Here is a 21,166-nt window from a genome sequence, read left to right as displayed (position 1 = left end):
CTGAAATCTCTAAAAACATAAAGGCACCTGCATCACACATGTGGCAGACATATTTTCTGGAAAAATCCCTTTGCCCAGGATTCTTCTCCCGGGAAGCTGAGAAGCCTCAGAGAAAAAGGAAAACAATAATTATCTGATTTGCTTCTCCTGTGTTTTGCTGCTTTGTGTTTGGACACTGTTTACCAACAGGTTGTTGTTTTATTGGTTTCATGTGAATTGTTTTGACTCAATGGCCAATCAGGGCCAAGTTGTGTCAGACTCTGGAAAGAGCAAGGAGTTTTCATTATTATCTTTTTAGCCTTGTGTAAGTATCCTTTCTGTATTCTTTAGTATAGTGTAGTATGGTATTCTTTAATATAATATAGTATCAAAATAATAAATTAGCCTTCTGAGAACATGGAGTCGGATTCATCATTCCTTCCTTCATCTGGGGATCCCACAAACACAATACACACAGAACTTTTCCCCAAGCTCGTTTTATTGAGCAGTGTTTGTACTCGGAGTGCACGTGACACTGTTCACTTGAGACACCATCATCCAAAAGTCCTCCAAAGCTTATTCCAAACTATCTGACAAAAAAGAATTAGCATCCTCCTCTTATCCCTCTTTAAACCAGTTCTTAACACATCTCCTCACCCCCTCATCCATCCTTCTCCCCAGAACACTTCTATTCATCCCACTAATGAGAGGCAGATCCATTTCTGTCATTTCACCTTCCACTGCCTTACTGATGCACTGGAGGACAGTCACCCTGTGGTGGCAGTGGCAGAGAAGCTCAGTCAGATGACACTGATGCTCTGGGTTGCAAGGAAGTTGGGGCTATTCTGATTCACACAAATCTGGTATCTCTGAGATAAAGCTAAATTATAAACTGATCACAGCTTCCCAGCAGCAGGAGTTTGGTTTTAAAATGAAAGGCTGTCTTTACAGAATCTGAGATTATCTGCTAAGTGGTTACATATCTACACATATGGCAAAAGATTAGCACCTTCCCTGCACCCCCCTGAGCTACGAGGAGTTGGGCAGGTGAAATGACGTCTGAGAATCACTGTAAATTCAGAGGCAGAAAGAGAAGATCTACCACTAAAAGGCAGAAAAAAGGGAGAGGTTTCCAAAAACATCTCTGCCTTCTAATTAATAAATATTTCCAATTCCCCAGTGAGAAAAACAGAACCCTGCAGCAATTAAGGCCACACAGTCCACAGCAGCGATAGCTCAGCACACATCCAGAAAGGCAGTTCCAGCATCTAAAATAAATAAAAAAAAAAGTTGATTTATTTTGTTTTAAAGTTACTTGAAGTTCTTAAAACCAAACCAACCTTTGCTCCTGATTTTGGCTTACTGACACACAGAGGAAGCAGAGGATCACACAGGCCCTGCTCGCAGAATTCCTGATCCAAACCCTCACCTTTCCTGCCCAGCACTGAGGGAAATCTGACAGAGGATTAATAAAGTCAGAGAGATGACAGAGGATTAATAAAGGCAGAGGGTGATGAGAGCAGTCATCAGCCCAGGCCTTCAGGCTTGGCAAGATTTTGTAGTGAATGGACCCAAATTTAACTCCTCCATCTAAATCTCTTGTCAGAAAGATATTGGACAGTCACTCAGAGCGCAGAATTAAAAGACTGCACAAGGAATAACCAAAGCTTTGCCATGAATTGCACATGTTTCTTTTCCCCCCTCATTGCTCTGGGACTGTAGGAGCTGATATTTGCAACCTAAGGAGACCTAAGGTTCCAGCAGCAGCTGCAGTTCCGAGTTTCCTGTTCCCTGGATTGCTCACTAAACACTCCCAGCAATCTCACCTCAGCCCAGAGACTCTCTGTCCTCAGAGGGAAGGAAACAAAACCTGGTGGAACACAGCTCTGGCACCATATTTCCTATTCCTTCCCCTTTTCCAGCAAACCAGGCTGCTGGAAATGGCATTCCTTACAGAGCCTGTCACAGCAGAGAGGAGAGGAGAGGAACCTGTGACCTACCAGGGCAGGACCAGTTTGGGTTTGGCAGCCCAAACACCAAAGCTCTGGGCAAGGCCAGGACAAGTTCAGTGGTTCTCCCTGTCCTGAAAGAGAGGAGAAAAGGGAAGTTAAGCTCACTGCAGAATCAAAGACTCCTGCATTTCATCTCTTGGCTTGAGATTGCTCACTATGGAGTTTTAGCCATAAAAAAGGGGAGGTGCCACCAAATCAAATAAAAAGTGCCCTTTCCCAGTGTTTATACTCCTGACATTCAAAGGAAGCTCGTTTTTCTTCTAGGATTCTTTGCCTAATTTTAGCAGAACCATTCTCATCCCAGACCCCACTCATCAGCTGTTCAATCCTTTGGCACTGGATCTGGATAAAGGAAGGGACACATCTGGATCACAGGAAAGCACGGAGAGAAACCCTCTGAAACTGGACAGAGAAAAACGACAGGAAATGCAGGAAGACGGAGCCCTTCTTTGCATGACTGCATTCCTTTTCTAAAGACTTCCCTGCAGCTGGATGCTCTTTGCACTTGGCTTCCTTCAAAGGAATGGATTTGCTGCTAAACACATCTCAGGCCCAGATGTGACCAGGAGAAGGTGGGATGGAGATAAGGACAGGGAATAGCCAGGGAGACACAGGGCCTGGGAACGTGGAGGATGGAGAAGAGAAGGAACAGATATTGTTCTTCTTGTTTAGATCCATCAGTGCTGGGAGCTTGGGAAGCACATGATACCAGAGGGATCCTGGGCAGGAGCAGGATAACTCCAGGATAAGGGCAGGCTGCTCCCACTCCAGGGCTGTGTCAGGGAAGGAGGGGAATATTTTTCTCCCACCCCCTGCAAAGGCAGGAAAACTGCCTTGCAATCAAGTACAGAACCTGCCTGGCAAGCCCAGGATGCCAGGAGCCAGCAGCCATTTTTCCTGGATTTCCTGCTTACAGGCATTTTAAGCTCACTTTCTCTCAAAGGCATTTTTTTCCCAAGGGCATTCCCATCTTTTTTGGATCCTGAACAGAGATTTGGAAAACTGACTTTCATGAGGGAACTGCTTCCTAAGAAAAGGGAAGTTAAGCTCACTGCAGAATCAGACTCCTGCATTTCATCTTTTGGCTTGGATTGCTCACCATGGAGTTTTAGCCATAAAAAAGGGAAGGTGGCACCAAATCAAATAAAAAGTGCCCTTTCCCAGTGTTTATACTCCTGACATTCAAAGGAAGCTCGTTTTTCTTCTAGGATTCTTTGCCTAATTTTAGCAGAACCATTCTCATCCCAGACCCCACTCATCAGCTGTTCAATCCTTTGGCACTGGATCTGGATAAAGGAAGGGACACATCTGGATCACAGGAAAGCACGGAGAGAAACCCTCTGAAACTGGACAGAGAAAAACGACAGGAAATGCAGGAAGACGGAGCCCTTCTTTGCATGACTGCATTCCTTTTCTAAAGACTTCCCTGCAGCTGGATGCTCTTTGCACTTGGCTTCCTTCAAAGGAATGGATTTGCTGCTAAACACATCTCAGGCCCAGATGTGACCAGGAGAAGGTGGGATGGAGATAAGGACAGGGAATAGCCAGGGAGACACAGGGCCTGGGAACGTGGAGGATGGAGAAGAGAAGGAACAGATATTGTTCTCCTTGTTTAGATCCATCAGTGCTGGGAGCTTGGGAAGCACATGATACCAGAGGGATCCTGGGCAGGAGCAGGATAACTCCAGGATAAGGGCAAGCTGCTCCCACTCCAGGGCTGTGTCAGGGAAGGAGGGGAATATTTTTCTCCCACCCCCTGCAAAGGCAGGAAAACTGCCTTGCAATCAAGTACAGAACCTGCCTGGCAAGCCCAGGATGCCAGGAGCCAGCAGCCATTTTTCCTGGATTTCCTGCTTACAGGCATTTTAAGCTCACTTTCTCTCAAAGACACTTTTTTCCCAAGGGCATTCCTATCTTTTTTGGATCCTGAACAGAGGTTTGGAAAGCTGACTTTCATGAGGGAACTGCTTCCTATTTTGATCAGTGTTAACTTGGATTTCCCTTGGCACCAAAACCAGGGGGGTGAACCCAGAGAGAAACCCTCTGAAACCAGACAAACGACAGGAAATGCAGGAAGACGGAGCCCTTCTTTGCATGACTGCATTCCTTTTCTAAAGACTTCCCTGCAGCTGGATGCTCTTTGCACTTGGCTTCCTTCAAAGGAATGGATTTGCTGCTAAACACATCTCAGGCCCAGATGTGACCAGGAGAAGGTGGGATGGAGATAAGGACAGGGAATAGCCAGGGAGACACAGGGCCTGGGAACGTGGAGGATGGAGAAGAGAAGGAACAGATATTGTTCTCCTTGTTTAGATCCATCAGTGCTGGGAGCTTGGGAAGCACATGATACCAGAGGGATCCTGGGCAGGAGCAGGATAACTCCAGGATAAGGGCAAGCTGCTCCCACTCCAGGGCTGTGTCAGGGAAGGAGGGGAATATTTTTCTCCCACCCCCTGCAAAGGCAGGAAAACTGCCTTGCAATCAAGTACAGAACCTGCCTGGCAAGCCCAGGATGCCAGGAGCCAGCAGCCATTTTTCCTGGATTTCCTGCTTACAGGCATTTTAAGCTCACTTTCTCTCAAAGGCATTTTTTTCCCAAGGGCATTCCCATCTTTTTTGGATCCTGAACAGAGATTTGGAAAACTGACTTTCATGAGGGAACTGCTTCCTATTTTGATCAGTGTTAACTTGGATTTCCCTTGGCACCAAAACCAGGGGGGTGAACCCAACCCTTGAAGGGCCGTAAGATCCTAACTATCCAATCCCCAATTCCCTCAGCATTGGCTTGTAGAACCTTTCCAGGGTTAATTCAGTAAACTTAAGGATTCGGCAATTTCAGGATCAAAACAACCAGAAATTTGTGAAAAAGAAATGGAATTAAAGCTGGCTAGAAGCAGTCCCTGCTGATGACTCATGACAAAAATTCAGTCAAAAGGAGGCAGGATTGGTTCCATACTCACCAACCCATCTGGCCAGAGTTCTGTGCCCACAGAGGACACAGCAACCAGCTGTGGGACTTTTCTCCCATTCTCCAGCACAGGCTTCTTCCCTCCACACTCAGAGAACATGGACTTAGTCCTGGATGGCAACAGGAGAGGCACAAGGATGATCTGGAACTCATTCCAACCTCAGTGCCATCCAGTCCTGGGAGAAAGCACTTCCCACAGCTCTTGGAATTGTCTTCCCTGTCCCAGCTTCAGAAGGTTTCTGTGGCAGCTGGGATTATTGGTGAGGTCAGAAGCTGCACGTGGCTAAACATTCCCTCGGGAGTGTAGAGCTTCCCTTGTGCCTTTCATTTCTTTATCCCAAATATTCTCCCCAGTGCTCAGCAATCTAGAAAGGGAAAGGGGAAAAGAAGGAAGACCAAGTCATTCTGACATTAAGGAAGGTTGCTTATCCCAACACACTTCCAGGTAAAAAACCATTTCTGCCACTCTAACAAATCCACTAGACTGTCTCAACTTGATAGCAACTATTTAAATACTGTATCAAGAATTCTAAGGACACAAGGTTGGGAATTCTCAGAATTCTCAGGCTTTATTCCAGCCCTTCCCACGCGTACATCCCCCCAAAAGGGACTCTGCTGCAACAAGAATGGGGGGCGGCCCCCAGAAGTTCCTCCCCAGCCCCGCAGTCACAGGAGAGGCAGAGAGAGGGAAGGGCAGCAGGGAGGACACAGGAAGAAAAGTTAAGGACGGGGTGCAGAATGAAATAGAAAAAATTATTTAAAAACAAAACCAAAACCAAAACCTGGGATGGGCAGCGTGACAGTGAGGGAATAAAAAAGAACAGGGACAGGGAATGGGACACAAGGATCCAGTAGAGAAACAATGGCACACTGGAGTACCACAGAGAATAAAAAAGGAACACGAGTGAGGGGAAAAAAAATCCCAACAAACCAACAAAATCCACTTGATACTCGATAGCAACTATTTAAATACTGTATCAATAATCATAAGGACACGAGGCTTGGAATTCTCAGAAACGGCTCAGCGTGGCTGCTTCAAGGACTTTGTAAAAGAGAACAGGGACATGGAACGGGACACAAGGATCCAGTAGAGAAACAATGGCACACTGGAGTACCACAGAGAATAAAAAAGGAACACGAGTGAGGGGAAAAAAAATCCCAACCAACCAACAAAATCCACTTGATAGCAACTATTTAAATACTGTATCAATAATCATAAGGACACGAGGCTTGGAATTCTCAGAAACGGCTCAGCGTGGCTGCTTCAAGGACTTTCCCACCCGGGGAACAGAGCGCTCCCAGCTTGAAACACACCTTTGCTACAAATCCGATGGGAATTGCGCTGGGCGGCGGCGCTGGAGCTGGTTCCAGCAGGAGGCTGCTGTGAGCTGCCCTTTCCAGCAGCACCCCTGCCTCCAGCTGCCGCAGCCCGGACTCCATGCAGCCCTCAGGCAGAGAGCAGGGAGCTGAAATTCCCCTTGGGAAGCCCTGCCCGGCAATCCGTGCCCGCCCCGCACCCCTCACCTCCCGGCGGAGAGAGCAGCTGCCTCTCCTGCTGGCTGCTCCCGGGGCGGGCAGGGGATGGCCCAGGCAGCTCGGCTCACTGCTCTTCCCCGATGCCTTTGTGTTTTCCTCCATTTCCCTGGGGCGGAGGGAGCGGGGATGAAGAAGGGGGGAGAGCGGCGGGCCGGCTCGGGCTGCCGGCCCGCCATGGCCGGTGCTGAGGCGCGGGGTCCTCTCGGGGGAGGGCAGGAGCGGAGCGCGGCGTCCAGTGGCATCCCCGCCACTGCCCGCCCGGCCCCGGCGCCGCCGGGCCCACAGCCCGTGATCACACACCGGGAAGCGCGGCGGAAAGCCGCGCTGGGGCTGGGCCGGGGCGGTGTCGGGGCCGAGCAGACGGAGCGGGGCACTCCTGTCCCGCCCTTTTCTGTCCCTCACCAAGGTGCAGGCGCCGACTGCCGCCATCTTTGGAAGGTCGAGTGAGTGGCGCGCTGTGCCGCCATCCTGCGTGTGGCGTCAAGTGACTTCCGCCCTTCCTCCCCTCAATCTTTGGTACTGGCAGAAGCCATTTCCATCTTTGTTGTGGTACCCTTCAGGCCCCCCCCCCCGCTCCCCACATAGGCGTTTGTCTTGTCGGCTGCCTCAGCCCGGCCCCGACAGCGATCCCACGCTCTCAGCGCGATTCTTCGCTGCCTTTCCCGGCGGGAGGAAACGGTTGGCGGAGTCAGCGGTCCCGGAGCCGGGCGGCAGCCGCGCGAGTGGCGGCAGGGAGCGGCGGCGGCGCCTCTGCCGGGCTCCTGCCGCGGCCGCCATCTTGAGTGTGGCTGCAGCCCGACCCGGCTCATGCAGGGTCCGGTGCGCGGTCTCTTCGCCATCTTGAAATGGCAGCTCCGTTCCGACGCCTCCCGCCGCTACGACCGCGCCCCCGCCGCTGTCATTCTTCTCAGCCACCGCCCCTTGCAGCGCCGCGGCCCCCGCTCAAGCCCGGCCGCGTCCCTTTGCACTCCCAGCTCTCCTTCAGCGCTGTCCCGGGAGCGGCAGTGCCGCTCTGTGCCCACAAGGCGGCAGCAGCGCCCCCGCCCAGGCCGGGCTGCGAGGCGCCGCGGGGGCGGGCGGAGAGCGGAGGCCGAAGCGGCCGGAGAGCTCCTCCTGCTCCCCTCAGCCGCTCCTGGGGTTTCAGGGCACAGCTTGGCTCATTCCTAGGTGAAACAAAACTACCTCCCATCTCTAGTCAAGAGTTTCCTACATTCCTGTATACAATAGAATGGATAGAGAGATTCTTTCCAAATCATTCTTTCAAAATGATTTTAGAGATAAATTCCCATTCTTTGCCAGTACCTATAAAAACGAAAAACTTGACAGGTTTTAGTATTCTACACCCACCCCTCCCTGTGAATTTTGTGGCAGCTTTGGGTCCCTCTGGGGCACAGCGCCCAGCACGATCCCCCTCATTCCCCACCCACCCGCTCCTCGGGACATTGGGGTGCCCCAAATGGCATCAGAGCCCCGAGTCTTCACCCCCTCACCTTCAGCCTTTTCTCCTCACCCCCGAAGAAGGCACAGAACAAGTCAAACTGCCCTGGACAGCAGCGCGGTGCTTTATTCCAGCCCTTCCCATGAGTACATCCCCCCAAAAGGGACTCTGCTGCAACAAGAATGGGGGGCGGCCCCCAGAAATTCCTCCCCAGCCCCGCAGTCACAGGAGAGACGCAGAGAGGAGACAGGAAAAAAGTAAGAACAGGGTGCAGAATGAAATTCAAAAAACAACCAAAACAACAACAAAAAACCTGGGATGAGCAGCATGACAGTGAGGGATTAAAAAAGAACAGGGACAGGGAACGGGACACAAGGATCCAGTAGAGAAACAATGGCACATGGGAGCACCACAGAGCCACCAAGAATAAAAAAGGAATACAAGTAAGGCAAAAACCAAACAAACAAACAAAACCACCAAAAAAACCCCCAAACCAAAACAGAAACATCCCCAAAAAACCCCAAAACAAATCAAAACCCAAACAAACAAAAAAACCAAAAAAACCCTAACTGGGATTGGCAGCATTACAGAAAGGGCTTAAAAAAGAACAAGGACAGGGAATGGTTCACGAGTATCCAGTGAGAAACAATGGCATGGAAAGCACCACAGAGCCACACAGAAAAAAGAGGAACAGGAGTGAGGCATGGAGAAGGACAGAGAAAGAGACAGAGTGCTACAAAGAGGGAAACAAGGACAGAGAGAGGCAACGACCATGGCACGGCCGGTGGAGGAAAGCAGGCAAGGTGACAGGAAAAAAGTAAGAACAGGGTGCAGAATGAAATTCAAAAAACAACCAAAACAACAACAACAAAAAACCTGGGATGAGCAGCATGACAGTGAGGGATTAAAAAAGAACAGGGACAGGGAACGGGACACAAGGATCCAGTAGAGAAACAATGGCACATGGGAGCACCACAGAGCCACCAAGAATAAAAAAGGAATACAAGTAAGGCAAAAACCAAACAAACAAACAAAACCACCAAAAAAACCCCCAAACCAAAACAGAAACATCCCCAAAAAACCCCAAAACAAATCAAAACCCAAACAAACAAAAAAACCAAAAAAACCCTAACTGGGATTGGCAGCATTACAGAAAGGGCTTAAAAAAGAACAAGGACAGGGAATGGTTCACGAGTATCCAGTGAGAAACAATGGCATGGAAAGCACCACAGAGCCACACAGAAAAAAGAGGAACAGGAGTGAGGCATGGAGAAGGACAGAGAAAGAGACAGAGTGCTACAAAGAGGGAAACAAGGACAGAGAGAGGCAACGACCATGGCACGGCCGGTGGAGGAAAGCGGGCAAGGTGCAGGGCAGGGATGGAGAAGGAGAGGCACGGCCAGCAGGACAGAGGCTTTTCAAGACAGGGGTACAATGAGAATGAAGGACTGGGCAGAAAATGCAGACAGGTACAGGGTAAAGGACAGCGAGAGGGACAAAGAAATACAGTCCCAGTGCAGGAAAAGGGAAAAAAAGAGGAAGAAAGAAGGAAAGATAAAGATGCAGGCAGGGAGAGAGGGAAGGAGACAAAAAGTAGGACAGAACAGGGAGAGGGACTGAGCAAGGTTTACTAAATAAATATTGAGTATTTATTTCTTAAAAAGAAGAAGAGAGTGAAGTAGGGAAAGGGAATGGGAGAACACAGGACCAAGGAATACAAAAGACACACTGGACGAAGAGAAGAAAAGGGGATGATAGTTGGATATAAGGCTGAAAGAAAATCAGAAACAAACCCCAAGACTTATTAGAGAGTATGGCTGACGCACGTGTCAAGAAACCAGCAGCTCAAACAGAACAGGTTACTGTCATGGCTTGGCCTGGGACTCATTAATCACCATCTGGCTCTTGGCAGAGCCATAAACGCCCTGATGAAACATGAGGTGAAAGATGAAAGGGTGACGTGCTCCAGCTCAGCTCCAATCCCAGCCCGTGCCACCAGTGGCACCCTGATCTCCTTTCTCAGGGAAATTTCACCTTTATCGGTTCTCTTCCCCTCAGTGTGCTCAGAATGAATGTGATGAGAGGCTAAGATGTGTTTTGCACAGCACAATGAGTAAAATGGTCTGATTTTGAGAAGACAATTGAGGACAGACAGCAAAACTGCCTTAAGGATACAGAGGTTTCCTAAGAATTCTCCTGGGACAGGTAAAGAAGAGAAACCACACAGGCTGTCAATGCAAGACTCTAAAACCAGCAAGAGATTTATTCTTGTGTATTAAATGTTAAAAATCACATGCATAATTATAGAATATTTTAGTTAAAAAAATATTTCAAAAACCAACCCTGACAGTTTACCTGCAACTGCTATAAAATATCTATTATATATATATATATATATATATATATATATAAACAGGTTGATTTTCTGTAATCAAAAAAATTAGACAAGGATGCAACCATCCAGGTAATGCTGAGTGAACTGATGCCCTGCATCGGACAGTCTTGTCAAACTCCTGCTGGGGAACTGAGCTCACCCCAGTTCAGGGACGCACTCGTCTCGCACACGGATTCAAATGCAAGCTGGGGAAACAGGAGTGGAAGAAAACTGTATTTTGCACACTACAGCCAAGACCTGTGAAAGGCCACAGTAGAATATGCTGAAAAAGAGCCCATGGTACAAGAAATGCAGCCTCATAGGCTGTCTCCTCAGACATGCTGGTGGAATATTCTGCATAACTGGCCACGTGCACAGTGCGCCTGGGTCCCGTAAGCAATATCAGAAACGTCAGCACGTGTTTCACCAGGCACTTAAGGTTTAAGACATGTTTTAGCTCCTAAGGAAGGCAGCCAGCAAAGATGTTTGTAACAATTACCAAGGCACGGACACAAAAATGACAGGTTGCTGGTTTTAAGCAGCCGAGTCGTGGCTGTTCTGCAGAATGGCCCCATACGGGTCACTGTTAAGGCGCTTGTAGACAAAGTGAAAGACCTGGGGCTGCGGACGGCTGTGCAACTCCGCCTTGATTTTCTGAGGGTAGGTATCCTCTGTCAGTTGTTGCCAGGTGTCATCAACAAAAAGAAACAGCCTGTATTCTTCTGGATTTGCCACTTTAAACTTCTCAGCACAAAGCTGACATACATCTTCGGTAGTGATATATGGCCTTACTAGCAAAGTCTTTCCCGTACAGCCGCTGTTAACTTCCTGGAATGCAACACGAAGGTAGTTCTGTGAACAAGAAAGCAGACATCAGGAACTCGAAAACCCCATAGATTCTGAAAACTGAAAAGTCAGCAGCAAAAAGCAAGCCTCTCCCTGCTCCAGCTGTGAAACACACCCTGGTGATTCCCGGACATTGTGGCCATCCCGTGAGCTGCAGCCTCGTGTCTAAGCCTGGCATAACCCAGCTTCACAGGACAGCATTTCATTTTTTTCTACAGGGATTCAGAAAGAAAATTTACTCTGCACCATTTGAGTAAATGCACCTATCTTGAGGTGAAAGGTGGATGTCTTCTCCTGACTGACACACGCCCGCAACTCTGCTGACACAGATACATTCTAAATAGGCCCCACAGGGAAATCCAGTTTCATCTGCTTCCTGTCTGTTTTTGTCCTGGGGTGATTTTATGATAATACTGTATTCCCCTATGGTCTGCTTTATGCCCAGAAATGGGTCCTGGAGCATTAAGCTGGGTCCAGGGGAGGGGTGGGAGCTGGGGGAACTCTGGCACAGGCTGTGTTCAAGGAACTTGCTCCCCATGTGCTTGGCTTTGCAGCGTGGAGGGAGTTACATTTCTGCTTTTGGCTACCTTGGTGTTAGTTAACTGAGGCAAGAAGTTTTCCCAGGACTGCAACAGCCATCGTCCAGTGACTTCTGTGGCTTCCTGTGGAACTGCTCGGCTCAGTTTTGGTCCAACAACCAGACCAGTGGTGGGAGCCGGATGCTGCATCCCAGCTCTGGACCTCGGGGGAGGCCAGGCCAGCTGAAGAGGGAACTCTAAATCCACCAGCAGCAAGGAGCTTCAATACCCAACAGTTATTAATTTTCTCCCTGTGAGCACTTTGTTTGTTCAATAAATGGTTTTTGTCATTTTCATCCAAGAAATTCCTTTCATACTGGTGGGAAGGGAGTGCCAAAATCCATTTTCTTTAGAGAAAATGTTCATTCCAGAGCGTTTTCTCCTAAAATTGTCTCTAAACCAGAGACAGTTTTAAAAGAAAAAAAATTAGCTTGGATTAAAGACTAAAATGCACTAAGATTGAAGGAGATGGAAAAAATTACAGGGAGAAAGAGCTGTTTATTGACTGAGCTGGCACCCATGGTTTGTATGATGAATAAATTAAGCGTGTGAAATCCCAATGGTAGAAGTTTAGGTCTCACAGAAACAAGCTGTTAAAGGCTAGGACTGAAAAGAACCTTCCAATGACTTAAGTTCCAAAGAGCACTCTTGTCTAATCAAGTATTTCTTGATACCGCGAAGACTGAACACTAAAGCTCTGCAATAGATTTTAAAAATTGGGGCTGAGTCTGACTGAACAGAACTAAGCCAGTTTTTTTACCTGGTTTGAAGAACTTGTAGAAAAAACCCAGCCCTAAATAGGGCAAAACACACTAGATTTAATTTTTAATTAAGCTACCACACACAAGACCTGCTTTGAAAAGCACGAGTTTTTAAATGGGCAGGATTGCTGGAAGGAAAAGGAAAGGCTGAAGTTTTTTTACAGATGCCCAGAAAGCTGTATTTCATCATCATCAAAGTACTGGGGTTTTTGCTTTTCCATCCATTTAGGGAAGGTGGAAAGACAGCGTCCAGGGCCCAAGAGCCAGCAAGGCTGTGAGACTGCAGCACAGAAATGCCATGAGCACAGCCTGTTTCCCTGGGAGGAAGATGACTGGAGCTGCAGACATGTTCCATGCTGATTGTAGGCAAGGTGCTCCATTTCAGGACTGCAAGACTCAGAGAGAGAGAAGAGAGAAAATTGCCATTCTGAGTAGACAGCAAAACACTTGCATTTGTGCCAAGCACGTCCTGTGGGTGGTGGGATCCACTAATTGGAGGCTCTCTTTTGAAAGAGACAACAGCAGGAGAAGCACTGGACACACTTGGTGCCAACTCTTCCCTGCTTCCTGCATCCAAGTGAACACTGAGCCTGGACCAAGTTCATCTGAAGAGAAAGAGAAGATGGAACCTCCTACAAAATCCTGCAGAAAGAATCTTCTGTCATTTCCTCACCCAGCAGAAATAAGGTGCTGGATGCTCCTATGGAAAGTGCAGAGTTTTGCCAGAAAGAACAAAGACTCCAGCTGCTGGAATCTGACGCCTAAGTACAGGTCAGGAGAACAGAACGTGGATTCCAGGGAGATGGGCAGGCTTTGGACACTGGAATTGCTCGTAATGGCTTCTCCTCTTCCTAAGTGCAGACAGCTGAATTCCAAGGAGTAAATCCTCTCTTCCCAGTTCAAACACCCTCCCCTCTTTCAGCTCACAAACTGCTGCACCTTAACAGTCAGTCCAAAGCAGATGGAAGAGATGCAGGCCTGGGTTCAGAAGATGAAGTGATAACCACTGCTTTGTTATTCTCCAGCTGAAGGTACTGCCCTACTCTGGAAGAGCAGTACAGAACACAGGGGACAAAAAAGAAAAAACAAAACACAAGGAAATGTGAGGACATCCATATCACAGAACTCTGCTGCCTGCTTAAACTTCAAAACTGTCAGGGAACGTTTCTCCCACCTCTCCTGTCTGCTACCTGCTTTAGTCACCACTGGCTATTGGGCAGCTGGGCTGATTTATACCCCTGGAAATCTGGATTTGATCTTTTGAACAAAAAAGTGTGCAAAACAGCTGAACCTAAGATACAATGCAGTTTGTTCTCGCTTCACATGACTTAAAGGGGAAGGTAAGAAAGCTCTATTATTTAGTGTTTTCTTCAGACCATCATATTGAAACTGTTTGATAAAAAGTGAGTGTGAAGACTTCAAAGAGGCAAATTTGCCAGCCATAATCTCAGCCCTGCCAAGGGAATTTGCTGTGAATGATACCTCTCAAATGGGTATTTCCAGCAACACAATCATCCCATTTTCTGTTTCAGCCCTAAGTTCTACCTGAAAATCATCAACTGAAGGTATTGTCCTGTTTGTTGTCCTCCTCTTGTGCCACTGCCGGAGAGTGTCTCTGGCCTCTGAACTGAGCAGCTGGGCAGCTTGTTCTTCCTGGAAGTTCTTGATCAGTGAAAGTGCTCCATAAGCGCTTGTCAAGTAATAGCCCCCTGTGAAGGACAGCAAGGGAAGAGCTCCTCAGAGTGGTCACAGTCACAAGCACAGGCAGTTTTCTTTGAGGTATATATAAATGCACACAGAGAGGCACCCAGCTACACACACACACAGATATGAAAGTTGTCAGAATATTTACACACAAAAGGAAAACCCTTCCTGGCCTGCACGACACTGGAGGGTGTGTTCTCAGCTGCTCAGAGACACGCAGGGATAGCATGTGCTCCATATTACACAGCAGAGCCTTGGGTCCACTCCTGCTGAGGAAAGCCATTCCTTAAATGACTGATAAGAGAATAAATTTTTTTTAAAACTCCTCTCGGTTGCCCCGTCTCTGTAAAAGCTATGAAAACCAACAACTCTCGTAACTCCTTTACTTCTGAGTATTTACTCCTCCAATCTTGGAACACCAGCTTTATTCTAAATAATTTTCTAACAGTGTTTTGGTTTCTTCCCAGGCTTCAATGATGGATGAAATAAACACGCCTGTTGATACAAAATAAAAAACAATCTAAATGTGTTCACCAGCTTAAAAGCAACCACCCTCAGGGGCAATAAAGCAGCAACTGAGTGTGAGACTTGTACCCTGGAATCATCCCAAAAAGTTGCCTTTATTTTTAAAACAACTACTCATCTATCATCACCTTCTCAGCATTCCCAGAACATCCAACTAATTCAGGAGATGGTGTGTACAGTCCTGCACACTCCACCTTTATTACAGGAGTAGAGAACAAATTAAAGCCACAACAGAGTTGCCAATGTACAAAAGAAGCTCTGGGTCACAACGTAAAAGAGTCTCAACAGGAGGCAACAGCCCGCAGCGACCAGGAGAAACAAAAGACATGCTGTCTTTTCTTTTTCAAGTCAACTATTTGGGTGGGAGTGTTCAGCTAAGAGCACAGTCTATTCAGAGGCATTCAGAGATGCACTGGATGCCCACAGTAGTATTTTCTGTATTACTGACAGCATTCCCTCTCAGCCTTTAGCTTTGCAACAAGATGAACACATAAAATTCATGCAAGACCCTTTAGACACATTGGACAATACATTACAGTTGAAATGCACAACCCTAAAGCCCCACACAATTTATTCTGCACAGCAGAGCTGAGCTAGTGCCAATGACAGGCCCAGCCAATAGACAGACTTTCTCTGCTGTATTCAAAACAACAAGACTTAATAGTCCAGTAAACCTTTCTGCTTTTAAAGCATGTTAATGATCTCCAGCTTCACATCTCAAGTATTTTCCATGCTAAGACTCCTAACAATGCACTCAAGGATGCTCTGTACACCAAGCAAGGAACAAACTAGTGCCAAATTGAAGGAATTGTGGCATAAGAGCATGCAAGAGGATACATGAAAAGCAATTTCAGAAAGCCAGGATATAGCAGGAACAGGAAACACACACATATGCCTAAACACACAGTTAAGCTTGGCTGCAAGAGCCTTCAAACCTCCTCACAAACCTTTTAGATTCTGGGGCCTACCAGGGCCTTGCAGAAAACTGCTCTGTTAAAAATATTACCATGGAAACTGCAAGGAGGCAGATTTCCTTGCCTGCAGCAGACTTTAGCATTCATTCAAGAAATGCCTCAGGAAACATACTGCTAGAGCTTATAAAAATACTTTGTGAGAAGCAAATACTGGGAAGAAGCAAAGATCATTAAAAGTGGGCAACATTCTCAAAAGCACTTCTGCAAAGGTGCAAAGAAGTCCCCCAGAAGTCTTCACAAAACATAGAAGCCAAGTCTCATTATGTGCCTCACAATTTGCTGGGTGCTGCTGCCCCTTAAATCCTCTCAGGAAATTTTCAGGCACAAAAGGCTAAGGCCATCGGGCACCTGCACAGTGCATGTGTTTGCCTGCTGAGTCAAAACGGATTGGAAACAATGTATTTGCTCACAAAGCAACACACGGCAGCAGATTTTCCAGCCGCGGGGGCTGGTGCTCTGCAGGCTGCCCAGCAGTGGAAATGATGATGACATTCTTTGTTACACTATCAACATCACTGTCATTAGGTCTCCCCTTAATAGGATTCAGAACACCCCCTCACTAGTCCTTCAGGCAGTTCTAGTAAAAATAAACAGATTACCTTCTCCATGCAGCAAGGATGGATCCAACAACTCCATCATGTATTCGATTTCGGTATCCAGCTCCAGCATATCACACTGGGCGAGCACATACGTCAACACAGGCAAGAAGTCATCAGCTCCATACAGCCTCCCTGGGTTGAAGGGAACACAGGCAGTGAAAACAAACCACATTTTTTCAGCAATTCCCATTTTTGAAAGGAAAGCACTCTTTTGTGCCTTCTCTACCCAGCATGTCTGTATTACTTCAGAACCTCCTAAAGTCACCAATGTGCAGCAAAGAGAACCCCACCTGACACTCACTGTACAGGAGACAAGCTGAATCCTGTCCTTCAAACTGGCACAGATCTTATGATGCACACCTGGAGGCATGCAAGGGAAATTCAGAGACTGGGCTCACACTGGCAGCAGCTCAACTGTGAACTGCTGAAAAGGCTGCCATGCCAGTCTGGCCTGACCTTCACCTGCACTGCTACCATTGCCTAAGAGGTGATGAACAGCATTTTCTTTAGACATCCAGGGATTGTATCAACTTTCTGGAAGCATCCAGACACAAATACCAGTCTCTGAGTATGAATCCCACAGCAGAGAAGCCTGAATATAAAAGCCTGTTAGATTTGACAAGAAAACTCAACTCATTTCCTTGACAAACAATTGTCAAAAACATCAGAGAGGTGTTCTACAAACACCAGGTGCTGCACCTGAAGGGAGCCTACAAGAAAGATGGGGAGAGACTCTAAGGACCTGGAGTGACAGTGATCCACAAAGACTGTGCTGTACCTAGGCCTGTCTGTGCTCCTGGCACTTTTCCTGCATTTTGACTTTCTGTTCAGAAATCTCAATGTGGCCAAATCTCTGGGTCGGGCAAAACAGTGTTCACTGCAAAACAGATGTGATGGTCACTCAGAACTGCCCAGAGCAGGAGCCAGCTCACAACTCTGCTGAAACTCAAGTGACACCAGCTGAGGCACACGCTCCAGCTACCACACTTACCTGGCTGGAAGTATGGATACTCAAACAGCTGCTGGCTCAATGCCACGTTTAAAAAACTTCACATGACAAAATAAGACAGCCTAATGAGCACTTGCCACATCTCAGCTCAAGTCTCCCAATGCAGCACCTGAGCAGCAGCAGTCTCTCAGTATTTTCCTTGTGCTTGTTGGAAATACCTTACTCAATCCAGTAACATCACAGTAGAGAGAGATGAGTTTAGAGAACTTCAGGCCAAGACCCCCGTATCCCCTTTTAAAATGCAGGATTTTGAAACACAATAATAAGCTGGGCAGGAGCTCAGTCCTAAATCTTGTAAAAGTACCTGGGGGGCTTTAACAGCCATGAGCTTTCACCATTCATCTCCAATCTCCAAGGAAAGTAGGTGTCTTGATCTGCACCAGACCCAGCTGCACATGCAGTGCTTCCTTAGAAAGAGAACTGCTAAGCACCTGCAGCAGCTTATACTAACTTAGGGGAAAAAATCTCCCACTACCACAGCTTTGCTACACCTTAGCTCATGACCTGTCATAGCAGTGTGCAAGAGAGAATGCCACAGTTGCACCTATAAATTCATGCCATCCAGCACAGCATTTTGGACCACTGACTGCTCAGCAGGTCTTGACTGGACTGTAGTGCCATTTCAGTATTTAGGTTTCAAAGGTGCTTTAGGGTTCTTGCTACAGTGCAAAAATAGATGTAATTTCTGTTCCAAAAGCATGACAGAAAGCGTCCAAATGAGAACATTCAGTGGCACAGCAAGCCAAAAATACTGGATTAGAGGCTGCGTTTCTGCACCCATTAAGATAAAACCATTGTAGTTGTCATATTGCATACATGCTATTGAATTACAACAGCTAAATATATGGTGTTACCTCTATTACAATTTGCAGACAAATACTCATTTAGAATCAGTGTTAAATTCCAGGCTCACAGGACAGCCTTTCTGCCAGGCAACTACAGTTAAGGAAAGCTGCTCTTTTTCAATTGCTTCACATCTGTAGGATGCTCTGCCTGGAGTGAGGTAAAACAATGCCCTGTTTTGCAAAGTTATCAGTGGTGAACTAAGAAGTGGTGTCATGCTGCTTTTGGTGTTGAATTATGCTAAACCCAGTCTGACTCATCAACCCCAAAGTTAAGCAGCCTGATATTGATGTGGCAAATAAAGTATCCTCATCTAAAAACGCAGAGGCTGACACAGCTGGCATGGAGACATCTGGCTGACAGTCAATCACTTTGTACTCTAAAAGTCCAGTCCTGCTTTCAAATGGCAGGATCTTCTAATATTTCCCTTCTGGGAGTGTGTGTGGAGACTCCTCCCGTGGGTGGGAACGCCCCTCACAGCCACTCCTGGAGGCTGAGCAAAAGAGATTTGGCACCCCTGGTCGTTGGTCTCAGTAAGAAACATCAATCTCTATTCAGTAATTGTTCTGGGTCTTTTTGCTAGCTTTAATATAATTTCTCTATTATAATTGTTGTGATATAGTGCATTACATTATACTAGACTATACTAGTAGTTTTTACTTCTACACTATGTAGTAAATAATTCAGATTAATATCTTTTTGGTCTAATCATTTATCATATTAAATAATTCATTTGATACGACTCTATCTGGTTTGTCATCCTTAATCCTGTTTTACAGGACCAAGTTTTACAAAGGTTCAATCACACCTCTATAATTCCTTGGATTTTAAACCATTGACAAAGTCTGGGCTAAGACTGAATCCAGCTGCACCCAGGCTCCTCTCTGAGAAGGAGTTCAGAAAGCACGAGGGTCCTTCCTGCACCACGGGAGGGCTTCTCCAATTAACTTTGCCTGAAGCTCGCACTCCACCCATGACAACAACTCTGCTTCACACTGAGTTTTTGAGACATGCAGCCAGATAGTACAGAGACAGCAGGTCAGAAGCAGAGAGCAAGAATTCCTCTCAAAAGGGGAAGGAGAAGCTACAAGAGCTCCAGCAGTAGACCTGTCTGCAGAATGAGATGGGCTGATTCCTCCGAAAGACAACATCAGGTATGAAAGATCAGTGAACCTGAACTACCAGAAGCACCATACCTGAGTTATTCTCCATGACAGTGTAAATCAATTTGCAAACTCTCAGCAGCAGCATGACTTTCTTTTCAGGTGAATACATCTTCTGCATAGTCATGAACTTGACTTTAATCTTTTCAACGTCCACAAAGTCTGGTGTTGGGACAAACACGCCCAGTTCCTGAGGATTCCTCTGCCGCACCAGCTGCAGGTTTTCCTTCAGTTGTTTCCAGGAACCATCTGTGGTATGAAACTCTTTCAACATCGCTTCAATGTGACCCTTCAGCGGCTTCAGAATGCACTTATGCATGGCCTTCTCCAGCACAACATCTGCAACAGGAAAACACAAATCCAGCTGACTTCCCCCTCAAAGGCAGAGCCAGCATTAACACAGCCATTCCCTAAAGAGACCCTGTAGAGCAAAACCTACTTTCTAAGGCCCATTTATTACACAAGATGAGTTTCCAGATGTTTGTTAACACGAAAACAGAAGGCAGAGCAGAATCCATATTGAATTGTCATTTCTGGCAATGTGGTAAATAAAAAAACCCACACCCACACACTACGGATAGTAAAAAAAAAAACAAACCAACAAAAAACCTGTGGGTCTATTAAAGTTTTTCTTTTGTTGGTTGGAAGTCTGCAAATTTTATTTTAAAGTTTAGACTTTAACTCCGAAACCTAACGTGAAACACAGTCATGTGTTTCAAAAATCATAATTTTTGTCTCCTTTGGCATTAAAGCCTGTCCTTTTTGCATAGTTTCCATTGGAAACTATAACTCAACGAAGATTTCCTAAAACTTGGCTCAACTTTGTCAGGATCTTTACGAAGCTGGGCAGATTACAGGCTTTAAACTATAAATGAAAACCAAGCTGTGTTTGTCCAGCTTCAGATTTCATCACACAAGCTTATATACAGCTTTGTCATCAAGTTTGAAGTTCTTTGGCAATTGTATGCACACAGCACAGTAACTGCTAACTTCAGGGCTTATTTGTAATTCTTGTTCTACGCCAGTTTTTTTTTAACCCTCATTCTCTGTTTTCATAGTATGGACGGTGTCAACAGAGAAAGCTCTTTGCTCAACACTTTCTCTGCAAACTTTTACTGTAAAAGCTAATTTCCTTTCTCAGCTTCCTTATGGCAATGCAGCTTACATTAGTTCTTAAGTTACATCGATTATTTGTACTGTGGTGGGAAACATGGTGGGGAATGTTCCTGTGCCATCCCTGCAGGAGAGCGGGGCAGGACCAGAGCCTAGAGCAGGCAGATGGACCAGAGGAGCACAAGGACTGAGAGCTCAGAGGAGAGGCTGTGTCACTGCCAGGTCACACGTTTACACAAATTAGCAGTGGACATTCTTGTTAGTAACAGTGACTCATTACAGTTTCATTAAACCTTATGCCGTCCCAGGTTCTTTGCCTGTACTTCTGTGGTGTTTTTAAACTACAGCCTCTTTCTTTTCTCTCCATATTCTTGTGTCCAGCCCTTTTTCCTTTTGGGTCTCCATCCCTCTCTTTCCCATATAAACACCCTTAACACACACACTTCTCCTCCTACGGTGCCTTGACTTCATATGTAGCATTTTTTCTGTATTTGTCAGTAAAGGCACTAAAAAAGGCATAATCTGAGACATGTTCTTGGTGGCCTCTCACACAGCGGCCAGGGCTGGATCCAGCTTCCCACCAGAGCAGAGCCATCCATTAGCTACGTTAGCAAGTGGCAACACTTCAAACGACTGATCCTTATCTATTGTACTTGGTAGAGCCACACAATCAGCACCAAACCAGCCAGGTAAATAGAAGCATCACCCTTCTGCACAGAGACAGAAACTGCCTCTCCCTGCCAT

General features: G+C 46.6%; 1 protein-coding gene across 9 annotated transcripts in view; it reads right to left on the bottom strand.

Annotated features, from left to right (window-relative positions):
• Positions 1-456: 456 nt before the first annotated feature.
• Positions 457-21,166, bottom strand: part of RIN2 (Ras and Rab interactor 2) — a 71,336-nt gene continuing 50,626 nt past the window's right edge. For 6 of the 9 annotated variants that reach the window (XM_041474070.1, XM_041474074.1, XM_041474072.1 and 3 more), the window contains 4 exons: positions 19,343-19,648; positions 16,295-16,426; positions 14,038-14,201; positions 10,177-11,159 (listed from right to left, as the gene is read on the bottom strand). In XM_041474070.1, the coding sequence (XP_041330004.1) occupies positions 10,842-11,159; positions 14,038-14,201; positions 16,295-16,426; positions 19,343-19,648 (920 nt within the window). In that variant the 3' untranslated portion in view covers positions 10,177-10,841. Of the gene's footprint in view, positions 1,248-1,805; positions 2,063-4,951; positions 5,325-10,176; positions 11,160-12,209; positions 13,537-14,037; positions 14,202-16,294; positions 16,427-19,342; positions 19,649-21,166 lie in introns of those variants that run through there. The other 3 variants (XR_005955681.1, XR_005955680.1, XM_041474076.1) reach the window with 3 other exon arrangements.

This window comes from Pyrgilauda ruficollis, unplaced genomic scaffold (genome assembly GCF_017590135.1).
Source record: "Pyrgilauda ruficollis isolate IOZ18807 unplaced genomic scaffold, ASM1759013v1 scaffold31, whole genome shotgun sequence".
Classification (NCBI taxonomy): Eukaryota; Metazoa; Chordata; class Aves; order Passeriformes; family Passeridae; genus Pyrgilauda; species Pyrgilauda ruficollis.
The sequence above is the reverse complement of the archived record's forward strand: the minus strand, read 5'-3'. Positions and strand labels throughout refer to the sequence as shown.